Source organism: Dendrobates tinctorius, unplaced genomic scaffold (assembly GCF_039654945.1).
Source record: "Dendrobates tinctorius isolate UK_male_01 unplaced genomic scaffold, ASM3965494v1 ptg000060l, whole genome shotgun sequence".
Lineage (NCBI taxonomy): Eukaryota > Metazoa > Chordata > Amphibia > Anura > Dendrobatidae > Dendrobates > Dendrobates tinctorius.
In genome coordinates this window covers 59126746-59145000 of record NW_027361728.1, presented here as the reverse complement: position 1 = coordinate 59145000, position 18255 = coordinate 59126746, and the positions used below count along the sequence as shown (strand labels likewise).

Here is an 18255-nt window from a genome sequence, read left to right as displayed (position 1 = left end):
CAGGGTTCCCCAACTCTAGTCCTCAGGAGCAACCAACAGGTCATGTTTTCAGGATTTCCTTAGTATTGCCCAGGTGATAATTGCATCACCTGTACAATACAAGGGAAATCCTGAAAACATGACCTGTTGGTGGGCCTTGAGGACTGGAGTTGGGGAACCCTGGTATAAAGGACCTTTCATCTGGTCAAAAGTGGCCTGTTATTGCTGTTATATTTTTTATTCAGCTGCTCCTAATTGTGTCACATTATTTTTTTTTTATTACAGTATTTTTTTTAGTCCCCATGTGGTTTCCTGAGATATGGCCACTACATTAGTACAAATTTTTATCGTCTTTACAAAAGATGTTGCTCTTGAGACTCTAGAGATCTGTCTACAGCCTGTTCTGCATTATTGCCCTGTTAAACCCACTCCCTTGTAAGGCCTGTTTCACACATTTTTTTTGTGTCAGTTAAAATCCGCCAAAATGGCTGAAAGCGGATCCATTGTTAACTGATGTGAACGGATGCCAGCGGTCCGTTTTTTTGACGGATCCGCCGAATGAAGAATTTTAAAGGAACCGCTGCCCGAGAGAGAGAGATTTTTTTTTTTCTGTCCGCCAGAAATGATTTCAGGGTTAACTTTCCTCCTGGCTTCTTTCCTCCGGGCATGCGCTCTATAAAAATGCGGATCCTGCAGTACAAAAAACGTTACATAGTCCGTCCAGGCATCTCGGCGGACGCAAAAAAATTGACGGATCCGCAAAAAAACGGATCCAACGGATGGCCATACGTCAAGAGCCGCCGATAATGCAAGTCAATGGGGAAAAACGGATCCGCCAAAAAAAAATGGCGGATCCGTTTTTTTTGCAAAAACGGCGGATTTTGACTGATGTTCAAAAACGGAAGTGTGAAAGAGGCCTAAGGCCCGTAAAAATTAGCACTGAATAAAAAAAAAAGGCTCATATCTCTGGAACTGTATGGTCGATTTAGAAACAAAAAATGGATTATTCAGAGAAGCAGTAGGAATAAAAAAGCAAAAACTGGCCACATTTGACTTGATGACATGTCCTCTTTAGCTCCAATAACTAGTGATGAGCGAGTAAATTGGTCACTGTACGTTACTCTCACGAACAGTACGGTATTCGGGCTATTCGTTACTCAGCGAGTAATTAGTTGTTCGCCTTGGTATATTCAAGCGACCCCCAGCATGTTTGGGGCTTTATTTGCAGCCAACAAACATGCTGGGATGGCTTGCCAATCAGAGTAATGCCGGCGCCATCTTTTGTGTGGCATTACTGTGATTGGCTGGCCTTCCAGCGTCATAAGGACTATTTAAAGGCTGCCAGCGCCATCTTGCACACATTGCAGCCGCAGTGTAGTGAGAGTGTAGTGTGAGCGTTTAGGGAGAGTTATTAATTCCAAAAAGCTCTGTTAAGAGCTGAAGATTATGAAGATTAGTTCTTTATTAGGTGGAGATAGCGTAGGGAGAGATTTAATAGGAGGGAGAGTAAAAAGCAAGCGCCAGGGTGTTATCATTCTTGCAAGTATATACTGCAGATCTCTGCTATTTTCCGTTGTGTTGTATAGTTAGTATTAGAAACAGACTGTTGGATTAGGGGGGAAACAGGCAGGGTTTCATCCACTATCATAATATACAAATCAGCTCTTTTTAGAGGCAAATAATATTGGGTAGTACCAGCATATACAAATCCAATTTTTTTTGAGCTACATAATATTCCTGTGTAACATCCTATAATTTATTTTACAGCTAAATAATATTCCTTAGTGCCAGCATATAGCAACATCCATTTTAAAAGCTAATAGCTAAATAATATTCCTCGCCTATTGCATAAATAGCTAATATTTATCTAGCAGTTGTGCGACTGGCGCAAAGCCTGCTGAGCTACTGAAACGTCACTATTTATCAGTAATTTCCCTGAGTCTGCTGTTGGCGTGTCTCATAAAGGCAATCTAAAAAAAAATCCCTAAACATTTTCTGCTGGTTAAAGAAATAGCGTATTTTTATCTAGCAGTTTTGTGACTGACGCAATCCGTGCAGAGATAAGCAAACGTCACAATTTACCAGTGGCAATAATTTTCATTACACTGCTATTGCAGTGTGTCAGCAAGGCGTTGCAAAAAAGAAAAGAAAAAGTTATATTGGTTTAATAAATAGCATATCTAGATCAGGTTTCATAGCACCTGCTGACCCTCTGAAAATGTCAAGCAAGGGCTGCATAATGACGTGGTGGTGGTGGCTTAGCCCAAAATTCAAATGGGCATATTTTAGCTGGCAATGTAAAGTGATGGGGAATATGTATTCTACTATCTAGCTAACAATTTTGAATGAGAGAGGGACCTCCAAAATGCATGAGTAAGAGACCTCACAAATGTAAAACGTAAAACTAAAGCCAAAACACTCTGTGTGAACATATGCTAAAGGGGAGGTACAGTATGTGTGTGTGTGTATATATATATATATATATATATATATATATATATATATATATATATATATATATATATATAGAGATATATATATATATTTTTTTTTTTTGCACAAATATACATGAAATTTTGAAGAAAAATGTTTTGTTTTTTTTTAGCATTTTTCAATAAAAAAAGGCTTGGTTTGGTAGGTCGTCTTCTTATACATCCGTAAAACCAGCGCAATAGTCTGACAACATTATTCCCAGATACCATATGTGAGTCAGAGAGGCGTGCAGGCATCTTCTCCATGCTGTTCCCATTTAGCTCTTTCCCACCATTTCAGCCTTTTTTTCTCTGGCCCCCACACCTGTTTCTTGGGTCCAGCAGAAAAATATTCAGCTTTCCCATTGACTTGCTTTGGATTCGGTATGAATACACGGATATTAGAAATTATCCATGCCGATTTTCACCAATCCCATTATTTCACTCATCACTGCTAATAATATTACATTGTTATTTATTAACAAATTAAAGGACCAAAATAAATTAATAACTCCCCATCAGTCACAAAAATTAATTTAGTAGTTGTACAGCATACTACTTGTAAGGCCTGTGCTCATTATTTCACATTCATTCAAGTAAATGGGTCACAACTGTAGTGTTAAAGGGAATAACCCCTACTTAAAGGGGACGTGTCATTAGATTCATGTCGCTGAACCACAACCAGCATAAATAAGAGCCTGGTTGTGCGATTGCAGCCAGGTATGTTTTCCTCTGAAACGCCTCCGTGTTTCAGAGTACAACATATATTTAAAAAAATGCAATCTTGGTTGGCTTCTCACCACCTCGATCCAGTCGATGGCTCTCTCTCTACATTACAAACATAGGAGAGATCTGTCAATCAACTATAGTGGGGCAGGGATCAGCCGATCAGAGACCTCATCAGACTAGTTGGTTCGCTACCTGTATCTTTTCAGAGTATGCAGCTTTTACTGAGTAGCTGAAGGGCAGCAGGCGATCGGCAGCCACTGATTGGCTGCAGTGGTTAAGTGACACTACACTGTCACATAACATGCTGAAAATAGTGCAGACAACAAACGAATTTGCCGCTGTAGGAGATGAGCATCAGTTGTTATTATTTTATCTGAGACGTTGCAGTGATTAAGCCGCTATTGTCCAGTAGTGTCCAGCAGCTACACTATTTAATTATTAGCTGCATTATTTCCAGCTACTTTTCCTGATTGCACAATTTAAATGTAATATTTTATTTCTTTTTTGTTTGTTTTTGTTTTCTTTTAAATGAAGATTTAGGTCTGGTTAAATCTCGTAACCAAAATGTATTCTCTGGAATAAAAGTGGGCACGAGTGGTCCATATAGGTGCCATACATATCGTGTATTGGGTAACTGCTGATCCACTTCCAAGTATGTTCTACTCAAGCAAATCAGAAGAACTACTTGAAAACGTGCTGCACCTCGTGGCTTATCATGTGAACTGTGTTGAACGTGTGCAAATATTCACAGCTAATTGCTGGTATTTCATAATCCAAACAGGGCAACCTCTTTGTACCAACAGATTACGTTACGTTATTTGTGATTGATTGAGCGTTTGTTATATAATTTGTCAGTCAAAACTTAATTGCCTTATTTTTCGGACTGTAGGACACTCCTTACCAAAAGACCTACTCCAGTTTTATACATCACAAAATAGGAAAAATGTATTTTCTTTTCATTAAAACTTCTCTGGTGTAGACAAACATAGGGGGCAATATCACCAAGGTCAACAAAGTGCTCTAAGGAGCTCTAAAGGAAGGTAATAATCGGTCAAGTTAAAAGTCAGCTTCTTTTAGTGTTTCTCTACAGCATTCACATTAGACACACACACACACACGCTCTGCTGCACAAACAATTCATATAAACGCCCACATCTGTAGCACACACATCATTTCTGCAAGGACAGTAAATATACACATTAGCTCTGCTGCATGCAAACATATACAGCTTTTCTGCATATGCACAGCTCTGCTGTAGACACGCACCTCTGCTTCTCAGATCCTTCAGCGAAGACAATAATTATTTGATCCCTTTCTGATTTTGTCCACTGACAAAGACATGAAGTCTATAATTTAAAGGGTAGGTTAATTTTAACATTGATAGACAGAATAAAAATAAAATCCAGAAAATTACATTATAAATTTTATAAATTTATTTGCACTGTGCAGTGAAAAATAAGTATTTGATCCCCTACCAACCATTAAGAGTTTTGGCTCCTACAGACCAGTTAGACGCTCCTAATCAACTGTTTATGTGCATTAAAGACAGCTGTCTTACATAGTCACCTTTATAAAAGACTCCTGTCCACAGACTCAGTTAACCTCTACAACATGGGCAAGACCAAAGAGCTTTCTAAGGATGTCAGGGACAAGATCATAGACTTGCACAAAGCTGGAATGGGCTACAAAACTATATGTAAGACGCTGGGTGAGAAGGAGACAACTGTTGGTGCAACAGTAAGAAAATGGAAGAAATACAAAATGACTGACAGTCGATATCGATCTGGGGCACCATGCAAAATATCACCTCGTGGGGTATCCTTGATCATGAGGAAGGTGAGAGATCTGCCTAAAACTACACAGGGGGAACTTGTTAATGATCTCAAGGCATCTGGGACCACAGTCACCAAGAAAACCAATGGTAACACATTACGCCTTAGCGGTTTAAAATCCTGCAGTGCCCACAAGGTCCCCCTGCTCAAGAAGGCACATGTGCTGGCCTGTCTGAAGTTTGCTAATGAACACCTGGATGATTCTGAGAGTGATTGGGGGAAGGTGCTCTGGTCAGATGAGACAAAAATTGAGCTCTTTGGCCTTAACTCAACTCACCCTGTTTGGAGTAAGAGAAATGCTCCATATCACCCAAAGAACACCGTCCCCACTGTCAAGCATGAAGGTGGAAACATTATGCTTTGGGGGGGGTGTCCCTGCTAAGGCCACAGGACTACTTGACTGCATCAATTGGAGAATGGATGGAGCCATGTTCTGGGTTTTCCAGCAAGACAATGACCCAAAACATACAGCCAAGGCAACAAAGGAGTTGCTCAAAAAGAAGCACGTTAAGATCATGGAGTGGCTTGGCCAGTCTCCAGAACTTAATCCCATAGAATACTTATGGAGGGAGCTGAAGCTCCAAGTTACCAAGCGACGGCCTCAAAATCTGACTGCTGTGCTTGCCAACAAGGGTTTTTGCCACCAAGTATTAACTCTTGTTTGCCAGAGTTAGTCAAATACTAATTTCTCACTGCAAAATGCAAATAAACTTATATAATTTATACAATGTGATTTTCTGGATTTTATTTTTGATATTCCATCTCTCAATGTTAAAATAAACCTATCCTTAACATCATAGACTGTTCATGTCTTTGTCAGTGGGCAAACGTCCAAAATCAGCAAGGGATCAAATAATTATTTCATTCACTGTATATGAGTAGATCAGTACCAAGCATAAAGTATTGTTGTTTTCCATACTTTCCAGGTTCCTGATGTGACAGATTACATGACTGTTATAGCCTAGATATTTCAGCTCCAGTGTTCAGTGATTTGTTGAGAATACATGAATGCTGGGCTGGGCTTACATATGTACGTGGAGATCAGGTAGTTTAGCGAAGTGCGGCAGCTATCTAAATTGTATGGCCATCTTAGGGCAAGATGTGGATACGTAGATTTTTTTTTTTTCTACCTTTACAATAAAATTTGCACAAATAGCTAGTTAATACTGTATCTGCAATGATAAGAAATGTAGGAATATATATTGTTATGGAAAAATTGCCTTTTCTCCACTTATTCTTCTCTGATCACTCACTCTCAAACCCCCAATTAAATCCTGCCTATATGGCGAATTGGAGAAACATTTTCAGCTTAATTGAGAGATCAGGTTACAGCTTCTGTCATAGAAGTCTATGGAGAGGAAGCCAGAAATAGGAGGATGGGAGCTCTACCTAAAGACAGAGTGTGAGACAGATCTAACACAGAAGTGGCTGTTGCTTTTATTGTGTGTTCCTTCTGAAACGAGGGCTGGATTCATAGCCACACTGCTCAATAATGTTGTAAAATAGCATTCTGCTGTTGATGCTTCTATGCATATGTAATGCAAGAGAGAGAGAGGGGCACAGGAACTCCTCTTTTCTCAGTGTGCTGTATGTGAGAGTCATAGTAAATAGTGTCCACCCAACTATAGGAGAAAGCTTAGAAAAAAAATAAGAGATACTGCCTGTGGTGGGGAAGGCTGCTGATAAATGGAGGACACCAGTATTATTCTGTTCAGAAATTCCTTACACTTTTGATGGATCTTGAAAAGGCACCTGGCATAGAAAGCTTTAAAAATTTTGGAATAACATGAGGCTGTGCTAAAATTTTGTAATTTTTGATGTTCGCGCACCATTTTCACGCAGCTTCAACAAATTTAGTGCAGCTGGGTGTGACAGGGGCATGGTGACCCCACTGGTCAAATTCATGATGAGCGGCGACATTCCTTATGCCACAAATCTTACTCCAGTCTTACTGCGGACAGTAGTAAGGTTTGCGGCAAGGTACACATGGAGGTGCACACCACTTGTCTGATGCTCTTAATGTATCCGGAGCTTCTGATTCCAGCATACCTCTTCCTTCATCATATATTGCTGAATTGGGGCCTTAGCATTTCAGATGTGGAGACAAGAGTGGAGGCAGAATTTTTGTTAGTTTAAGTTGCAATTCTGTAAAATAGAGGTCAGTTAATGTCCTCCTAACACTGTGTTCACATACTTAAAACACCAGTCCAGTGTTGTTTTGTTTATTGCAGCGCTAGAGTGGTGCTAGTAATCTAATGGTTACGACCACTGATAAACTGACAGTTGTTAGTGGTCGTAACCATGGATACCTAAAGTCCTGCAATGCCTGTACATGAGGAACGAGACATAGCAAATCAGAAGAACTATACTACAGCTACATCTCTAATTGGAGGTAAGTGCTGATATTATTATTATTATTATTATTATTATTATTATTATTATTACACCTACTACTGGGATAGGATCTTGGAGATTGGAATACCCTTTTAAAGGATTTGTTTCCTGAAGCTAACGACTGTTCATATATCAATTAGGGCATGTGGACATCATGGAGGAGAAGTGCTGGATGCGAGTCAGTGGAGCTCTGCTTTATATTCAGCTGAATGTCCGCCATATAATAATGTCACCTGCACAGACTGCGGCAGGTGCAATGTGGTGCTACTCTCGGCTTCCTCCAACTAAATCAGCGGTTTGTTGGGTTAAAAAAATAACACCCAGTGCGGTCAGCTTTTTACCTGTTAGTGGCACAATGTCAAAAGGGTTGTCTCTGGTGAAGCTTCCCCGCTTATCTTTATTATGAAGGTATTTTAACCTTCGTTTGGAATATCCTTTATTAATATTTGATTTATCCCTTCTTACCTTCTCTTGTTTTACATGCGATGTTATAAATGTTTTACAGCACAGTGCTACTACAGATGACTCGGTACAAGACTGGTCAATATTTAAACGTCTGGGAGCTGTGGGCACACTTGAATAAATTGTGTTGGACAAGGATTTAGCAAGTATTTAGAACTTTTGTTCTTCTCTTTCAGGGACTCGATAAACATCAAAGCTGGATTAGAACATCTGGTAAGTTCTACATTTCTCTTGAACATTTGCATCATCTTTGATATCTGCATTCCAAATGAACAGTTTTCAATGAGCTTTGAATACCTTGAATTGAGAAAGTCAACTATTTCCCAAAGGGTTCGCTTACAATTACTATGTGATGGGACTCACTCTTTCATTTAGTTTATCATCTCAAGGGAATTTAAATTTTTTTCTTTAAATTACCTTTTTTTATTTTGATGTGGAGATGAAATAAAAGAGGGAACACAATCATTGGATTGATGATTGTTTTAATTACCAGCTATAAGAAAAAAAAAATGTTTGGCTGGAGATTTTTGGCACGGCAGGATCTGAAAAGAACAAATGTGTTCTACATGCACATATTGCATGCATAAATAAATATGGCAAGATACGATGCATGTTCTTCATGTGTTTCTTTTTATCATGTATATTCTGGCAATTTATCTAAAAGATGACATGCCAGCTCAGCTAAAATATCTGTCTTAGACAATGACGGTATTTCCCATTTAAGAAAAAAAAAATTATATATATATATATATATGTGTATATATAAAATGTAGCATAGTATATATGTAATGCTGCACCATTTCTTCAGACTTTGTATTGTGCAGTTGCTCTGTTACTCCTCTTGGAAATGTATGCGTCCCGTTATCACTTGTTATTGAGCATGGAGTTCTCAGTGAGTGCTCACCGTTTGAATCTGTGTCCAGCTATTCCCCTTTGATAAGGTAAATATTGCCACTTTGAGTAACAGACACTCAGATTTCAGTGTTCTGTCTGTCTCCTAGTTTTGGAGAAACTAAAGGGGCATTTACACTGCCAGATGATTGTGAATGAGTGTGTTAAAAATGCTCGTTTCCCAATTATCCAGACATGTAACCAGGCTGTTGATTATCTGATGAAAAAGCAAAGTGCTCGCTCATCAGGTGAAATGATCATTCGTGCAGCGTAGCAGTTAATCATTGTCAGAGGTGCGTCATCCTGTGTTAACAGACCTGGCATTGCGGAGAAAGATGGCTGCCTATGTGCACTGAGCATTCTAGTATAGATCGCACAGTACGCAACGTTTGCTTTGGTCTGTCTGTAAACAGGCATGCACAAGTTTACTGATTGGCGGTGCTTTCGTGCTGCAGGTTGGTCCATGTAAATGGGCCTTTACACGTCATCAGATGCAGCACTCGGGAGGAAGTGCACACTCTACAGGAGGGCCGAGCTGGGCGGGAGCTCATGAATAGCGAGGTAGGGCTACATCTGATAAAGGGTAATTTTGTCCAAATCTACAGGACACAGAAACATAACAGGCAGATCAGATAAGGGGCTTATCCAGGACTAATTTTTTATTTTTTTTTTACTACTTTCTGTTGGCGATTTAGCAGTTTCTGCTGATATCACATCGCCATCCCCCCTACAGACCCCACCAGTTTGACATCGGCATTTATGCTGACAATGCAGCCCAGAAGAAGAAGAGCTGCTCTGTTAAGGGGGAGCCATTGAATTGTCGACAGGAGCAGTCGGTGACCTCTGTGCTAGCCTCGGGTAGAACAGGCAGGTAGTTGCCACTGTTAGCCACTACCTGCCTGTTAGTTTTTAGGCCCATAGTAAAAGTCCTGGACAAGCCCTTTAAATCAGCGTGTCTATCACTACTTATGCTTCTTGCGTATCTAATCTCCCCCCAGAGTCCAGAGTAATGAAGCCAGCATTCCCTCATTTGTATGTTTACAAGTGGCCATCAAGTGACTGCTGCTGCCAATCTGTAGTGAAAGTGGCCACTTCCCGACTGCCTGCGGTCAGTGCTCAGTGCATAGCACCCTATTGTTTCAGTGGTAGACATGAGCACCTCTTCATTGCAGTCATGGAATGGTTCAGAATTCGAACCTGTTTGTTCTTGAGAATGATGGGCCACAAATATCTGATTCTCATTTGCCTGAATATTAGGACAAAATGGACAATGGATAAATAAACTGCTTTTCTCCTGCAAAGACTTGAATATTGACTGCTTGGCGCTGTACTGTTTACCACACCTTGAGCCAAACAGCCTCTCTTCTCACAGGACATTTCTGAAACCGTGGTAACAGCCGTAAGCCTAAATTGCCATTTTATGAATTTTAATCCGTGGTTCAAGATTTTCAAAAATCTCCTCTACAACGCTGGTTCTGTAACATGCAATGTTTATTTCATGTATAAAATTGCCTACATTTACATCCCATAGAATTATTCCATCTGGTCAGCCCCTTGTAACAGCTGGCGATCACTGCCCACCAAGCTGCTGATGCGCTCAGCCATTAGCGGCCACTGTCGGCGGCAGCATTGAGTCCTCCAGACTACATGCCGCCATTTGCAGTCTTTCTCTGGATAATAACTGGGAGTCCGAAGCTTGAGAAACACCCCCTGTGATGAGCCTATCATGGATAATGGAAAATGTCCGTGATTTCTTTCTAGAGTGGGAGGCATTGTCATGTTATGTGCACTTTTGTACACTTTTTCTGTCTAGATTTATTACATTTTCTCACCAGTCCTGTGATCTCATCGCCCTCCTGAGCAAGTAGCAGAATATTCTTGACCTTTTTGTCCTTGTGGGTAAGAAATGCTGTTGTGCCGTTGTAAGTAATGTCGAGTAATCCATCATTAATAGCTTGTGGTTTATTAAGAGATAACTGTAGGTTCTCCCGTTGTTTCTTGTTAATCAATACTTGCAAATGTGTTTCAATGCCGGCAATTTCCAGGCTGATTTATTTTGTCTGTTTGTTTAAAAGAGCACATAAATGTAGATGATTATACACCGCATTTCTTTCCACATAAAGTCTAATCTAAATGAAGGGATGAAGTCCAGACCCGCGCTGAATCATTTCTGTTTCGTATAAAGCAAATGAGAAATGAGCTTTTATATGGCCGTGTAAGAGATTTGCTAGAACGGTTAGAATGTAATTGGTTGTCATTTAATATATGGCAGCTATGAAGAGCGGTATGGAAATGTAATCATTTCTGATGAATCCATGTGATACTGGTTGAGGATTTTTTGTGCATATCAATAATTCTAGCCTACACTAAAATGTTCAATTAGTGCAATCATTGTGACATTTGATTTAACCCTTGGATGAGGACCTAATGTGGGTGGTGTATCATTTGTTCTAATATATAGTTTTATGATACAGTCTAGACAGATATGTGGCATCAACCCCAATATGTGGCTTTTATATATTCAGTTATTTATGATGAAAAAAAAAGCTTGTTTGTGTGTATTACTTGAGGACTTAGGTTTTTATCACATACGGCTTCATGTGCTTTGCTGCATTTAAAGTGCTAAAAAATTTCCCATACGGCAGACTATAGACTACCAGTCAAAAGTTTGGACGCAACTGTTTTTCCAATGGTTTTCCTTATTCTTATTGAATTGTGCACATTTTAGATTCAGACTGAAGGCAGCAAAACCACAAAGCTACACATTTGGTAACAAAATAGAAAGGAAGCACAAGTGAAACAATCCAGACTATGTGTTAATTGATAAACTTTAGCTGCTTCAAAGTAACCAGCTTTCATTTTGATGACAGTATTACATACCCTTGACATTCTCAAGTAGAAATGAGTGAATATGTTCGGGTTCCCTCTTATTCGGCAAGCTATAGCACTTGCTGAATAAGCTGGAGAGGGAACCCTGCTTCCTGGATCGTGCTGGCTGATCAGCTGTTTGGCTCTGCATGCATGTGCTGTGACTGTGACACAGTCGCAACACATGCAGCTGCGGCGCCCATCAGCTGTTCAGCCGGCGCCATCCGGGAAGCCAGGCTCCCTCTCCAGCTTTTTCGGCAAGCTTGCCGAATAAGAGGGAACCCGAACATATTCACTCATCTCTACTCTCATGTAGCTTCAGCCAGTAGTCACCTGCAATGGCTTTCCAACCACCTTGAAGGAGTTACCAAACGTGCTGAGCACTTGTTGGTTGCTTTGCCTTCACTCTGCTATCTAACTTATCCTACACCATTTCAGTTGGGTTGAGGTCGGTTAACGTAAAGGCGAAATCATTTCATAAAGCGCTTCACCCCTCTACCCCTTGGTCACATATCCCTTACTTTGCCTGGAGCAGTGTTTTCAGTTGTTATCCTGTTGCAACACAAATGATGGTACGACTCATTGCAGACTAGATGGGAGTGCATGATGTTTTAGAATGCAGTAGTAGCCATGCTCCATAAGTGTGTCTTGAATTTGGAATAACTCACCAACAAAGTCACCAGTAAAGCACCCCTACACCTTCACACCTCCCCCTCCGTGCCACACAGTGGGTAACACACATGTAGAAATCATACACTCACCTTTTCTGCTTTTCACAAAAACACCAAAAATCTCAAATTTTGTCTAATAGGCTGGAGTCACGCTGCTGTATTTCTCATGCAATAATCGCATCGCACTGCACGGACTGGCCGGCACCTCTCCTGACTCGAGCATGACAGCGTGATGGATTACTAGGCAGCTGTCAAGCTCAGGTCAGGAGAGCCCACAGCCAGCGCGAGATTTACAATTTGATTCTCGCACAAGAAATACGGCCGTGTGTCTCTGCCCATAAGTGCACAGTACACATTTCCACAGTTCTTATGTCCAGTCATTGTGTTGCTTACCCTAAATAAGTCTCTTCTTGTTTGCAGTACTAAGTAGTGGCTTCTTTGCAGCAATTCAACCATAAAGGATCCTCACCGACTCTTCTGGAGATGTTGGGATGGGTTTGCTGTATGTCCGTGCAGCATTTATTAGATTTGTTATCTTAGGATGCTGTCAATTTGCTATTTCTGTTCTGGTATCTCTGATGAACTTATCCTCTACAGCAGAGGTAATTCTCTGTTTTCTTTTTTGGAGCAGTCCTGACGAGAGAGCCAGGTACATCATAGCAGTTGATAGGCTTGATGACTGTACTTAAGAATACCTTCTTTCAATTTTCTGAATTGACTAACCTACCTCCGGGTTGTCAGGTTTCCTCGCACACATACCAAAGACATACTGATAGGGAGTCTAGATTGTGAGCCCCGATGGGGACAGTGCTGATAATGTCTGTAAAGCGCTGTGGAATTAATAGCGCTATATAACTGAGTAAAATAAATAAAATTAATAATTTGACTATAACTTTAGAGTTAGTGTGCATATACGGTATATCATTTACATAAAATGTTCAGTAGGTTTACATAGACCCTGTATTACTTTACTTGTTCTGATTTTCATTATAGTCCAGAGCTGTAGTCCTATTTCTTGTGGTACTACTGCTACTTCTACTACAACTACTACTAACTGCTATTAATTACTACTTCTAGCTAACCACTACTAATTACTACTCCACATAATATAAGTCAAATGGAAAGGACCGAATTAGACCATTTCAATCAATGATCATTAGTGAAATAGTGGAGTCTTTTCCGTCCTTATTGGCTAAAACAATGGCATGGTTTCTGAATTCAGACAGTCACTTGCCTCTCTCTATAAGCCCACCGTGTGCGCTCGGGCCCGTTCCCTCTTCTGTGATCTGCTGGTTTAGTCTGGCACGTTGATGTTTGGATCGCACATATTGAACTATCTGATTATAGTCTTGTGTACGGCCAGCTGTAGAAATGGCATTCCTGTGAAGGAAGAAAAACTGATTGGAATGAATTATTGTGATGGGATTCATCATCACCGGAGGCATCACTGCAGACCCTAAGGCTCTGTTCACACGTAGCATAAATTGTATTACAAAATGCATCTGTGGCAAAATTCTAGAACAGTTTTGTCACAGGGAACAAAATTTCTATAACATTTATCGAACATATTTGCACATAACTTCACATGTAAATGGCGTTTTCTAATGCCCTGTTCACTAGCCCCCATACTTTGCATCTTACTACTTTGATTGGAAACTTCAGTGCATAATCCAAGCTAAATTCTGCAGCAAGTCCACCGCTCGTGAAGACGACACTTATAGTACGATGCTCGGCTATAGAGCACATTTCAGATCACTGCAGAGTGACTTCTGTACTTATTACACATCCCAAAATTCACATCACCAAATGAAACTCTGTAAAAGCAGTAAGCTGGCAAGGAATTCTGGGAAATCCCAGCTCGGAGGGAGCAGCAGCATTAAGCATGCAGCTCTGAATTAAAATGAAATAGAATACTGGCAGTAATTAATTCAGCACAAGGTGTCATGTTTTTTTGTTTGTTTTTTTTAAAATAATTATTCAACTATTTATTTAGGTACAATTCATGGACAGGTAAACTCACACACACGTTATGTATACAGCTGTGTATAATAAATATATATGCTTATTTTTTCATACACAAGCACACACTAATTAGGAACTTTAAGCAGAACTTTCACGCTCATATATATACATTTGTGTGTATGCATTTAGGCTAAGTGCACACGTACTTTTTTGTCCTGCGGATTTTTCCGCACAGATTTGAAGAAATCCGCAGGTCAAATGATCTGCATTTTTCCTGCGGATTTCTTCCTGTTTTTTTGCGGTTTTCTTGCGGTTTTCCACTGCGGTTTTCCCCCTGCGGATTTGGAGAATGGATCAGGTGGAATACCGCATAAAAGAAGTGACATGCTGCTTTTTTTGTACCGCAAAAAAACCGCAGCGTCTGCACAGCGGGTTTTTTTTTTTTCATTGATTTACATTGAACTGTAAATCACACTGCGGATCTGCAGCGTTTCTGTGCGGTAAAATCTGCTGCGGATCCGCAGGAAAAATGCATCGTGTGCACATGGCCTTATATGTCTGTATGTACACCATATGCCTTATATGTCTGTATGTACACCATATATGTGGTCCAAATGCAAAATTCGGATGCATTCGGACCAGTGTTATTTTATGATTGTGTGCTCATTGGCGTTTTTTTTTCCAGCTCCGATCAGATCGAGATTGGACTGAAAAGAAAATGCGGCATGCTGTGATTGCATGCCAAATTCAGACCGCATGCACATGCAATTCAACGCGTGTGTGAAATATCGCACTGCAGTCGGATGTCACCCAAGTGCAGTGCGATTCTTGCGGACACCTGAAACACAGGAGAGCGGATCAGAGCACAGCGCACTGACACTTAGCTTCCACTCGCAGCAGAGCTGGAGCCAAATGTCATTAGCATATCACATCTGCTGCTCTCCCATGAGAGAATCATCGGATGCTATATGCTAATGTGACGCCGGCCTAAAGGTATTATTGACTTGAAATTCTCCCCAGATGTTGGTTACATCCCATCAAATCCACACAGGCAAAGAAATCAAGCCATGGATGTCCATAAATTATGTGTAATAATGAAGAATGACACGGCAAAGTATTGACCACACGAAGTGAAATGAATTTAAGACTTCATACAAAAGTCTTTGTTGGTGATGACCGCTTCAAGACGCCTCCTATATGGAGAAACTAGTCGCATGCATTGCTCAGGTGTGATTTTGGCCCATTCTTCCACACAAAAGCACACTTCAAATCCTGAAGGTTCTGTGAGTCCATAAATGTTCTATTAGATTCAGGTCACGAGATTGGCTGGGCCATTCTAGCAGCTCTATTTTCTTTCTCTGAAACCAAGTGAAAGTTTCCTTGGCTGTGTATTTGGGATCAGTGCCTTGCTGAAATGTCCACCTTTGTTTCAACTTCATCACCCTGTTGGATGGCGGCATATTTTTATTGAAAATCTCTAGGTACATTTGTCCATTCATCCTTTCTTATATGAAATTTGCCAGTGCCATATGCTGAAACCGGCCCCACACCATTATGTTCTCACCAAAAATCTTCACTGTTGGTACGGTATTTTTTTTGGTGATATGCCATGCTTTTTGGCCTCCAACAAGGCATGAGTTATGGCATCCAAAAAGTTTAATTTTGGTCTCATCTGACCAGACTATATTTGCCCAGTATTTAACAGGCTTGTCTAAACGTTGTTGAGAAACTTTAAATGCGCTTTGACATTATTTTTTTTCCACCAATGTAGTCTTGCATGGTTAGCATGCATTTACAGCTCTGGCAAAAATTAAGAGATCAATTTCAAATGTTCAGTTTGTCTGATTTTTCTCTTTATAGGTATATTTTTGAGTAAAATGTAAATTGTTCTTTTAGTCTACAAACTTCTGACAACATGTCTCCGAATTTCCAAGCAATAAATTTTGGTTTTTTTTTTTTGAAAAGGAGAAATGGTCAAAAAAAACTAAAAAAAACCCCAGTACTTTCAGACCTCAAATAACGCAAATAAAACAAGTTCATAATAAGTATTTATAAACAACAATCCTAATGTTTTAACTCCAGAAGAGTTCAGAAATCAGTATTTTGTGGAATAGCCATGATTTTTAGTCACAGCTTTCATGCGTCTTGGTATGCTTTCCACCAGTCTTTCACACTGCTTCCGGCGCATAAATTTAAGCAGTTGTTCTTTGATGGCTTGTGACATCCATCATCCTCTTGATTACTTTCCAGAGGTTTTCAGTGGGTTTCAGGTCTGGCGAATGGGCTGCCCATAAGAGGATTTTAATGTGGTGGTCTCTTAATTTTTGTCAGAGCTGTAGGTCATGGAGGTTGAGTGCATAGCTTATTGTTTTCTTTGTAACAATTGTTCCTGCTGATTCCAGGTCTTCCTGTAGCTCTCCACCGGTGGTCCTTGGCTCTTCAACATCTCTTCTGATTCTTTTCACTCCTCTATATGAAATCTTGTGAGGAGAACCTGGTCATGGCCGGTTTATGGTGAAATTATTTTCTTTCCACTTCCAGATTATGGCCCCAACAGTGCTCACTGGAACCTTCAGTAGTTTAGAAATTCTTCTGTAAAAATAAATACCATCAGTATGTTTGGCAACAATAAGGTTGTGAAGGTCTTGAGACAGCTATCTGGTTTTACACATCATGAGATGTTTTTTTGTGTGGCACCTTGATAATGCGACACCTTCTTATTAGTTGAACCATCTGATATTATTTTTCACTATGTGGCAGGACTGAGCTCTGATTACTGATAGATGGTGTCATGGCTTTACGTGTCTTTGTGCACCTTTTTTACTTCATGGTCAATACTTTTTTCCTGTGTCATTTCTCATTATTACACATAACTTAATTCATGGACATTCATGGTTTGATTTCTTTGCCTGTGTGTATTGGATGGGTTATTACCGACATCTGGTGAGAATTTCATGTCAATAGCACATTTAGAAATATATTTACTTAGAAACTGGTGATGTGTTCAATACCTATTCCATCCGCTGCGTGTGTGTATGTATGTGTATATATGTGTGTGTATATAAATATATATAATATAAAATATTATTTATTTTTGTCACACACAGACGCACACCCTGGTTGTAAACTATAAGCAAAATTTCTACCCATGTGAAAAATACTACAGCAAAGACATCTGTTGGATGTAAATTCATTTAAAATAGATTTCTCTTATGTACGTGAAATATGGATTTTATATGTTCTAAAAAAAAAATCAAACAAGAAAAAAAATCTAACTCTCCTAAACAAAAACTGGGCAACAGAACAGACATCTTTTTAAAAAAAATTGGTTACAATGTGCATTATTAAACATTATAGCGCTGTTTTAACTGTTATGATTGATAAACCTGTGAGTGCGCTTAAAAAAAAATAGAAAAAGGATAAAAATAATTTTTTTCTTTTTTTGCCTTATGGAACTTATGCCAATATCTCTTTTGCAAACGTATTAAACTTTAAACATTAAATAAACTACCCATCTGGATCCAGACGCCAGCGTCTTTAACATGGAGTAGACGTAACGGGAGTTCAAGGAAGCATGGTTTCTGTGTTTACAGACATTCGACTTGTATTTATTTCTTTTACAGTTTTAGACGTGTGTGTCAAATACAATGAGTGTACAATGAAATTAATGTCCTAGTACTTACATTGTTGAAATTGCTAGAAGTTCGAGTTTCTGTCCTGTTGCTTTTTTTTTTTTTAAGCTTTGGTGCATTTAATTGTCTGTCTGTCTATCTATCTATCTCCATGTATCATAAATGGATATCTCCATAGCACAAACATATCAATGTACCAGGTGTTGCCAGCCCACAAATAACAACAAATATTAATAGAAAGTCCAACAATGTGCATATGTATATAGAGAAGAAGATAGTGATAGATACGGTAAAAACATGTAAATCAACAGCCGCGGAGACACCTTCACATGTTTCTCAACGCAAGCAATGACTAGCCAGGTCT

At 39.7% G+C, this 18255-nt stretch overlaps 1 protein-coding gene across 2 annotated transcripts in view; it reads left to right on the top strand.

Moving 5' to 3' along the window:
• Window positions 1–18255, top strand: part of RSRC1 (arginine and serine rich coiled-coil 1) — a 505347-nt gene that overhangs the window by 180175 nt on the left and 306917 nt on the right. For both annotated transcript variants that reach the window (XM_073578989.1, XM_073578990.1), the window contains one exon: window positions 8044–8080. In XM_073578989.1, the coding sequence (XP_073435090.1) occupies window positions 8044–8080 (37 nt within the window). The remainder of the gene's footprint in view (window positions 1–8043; window positions 8081–18255) is intronic.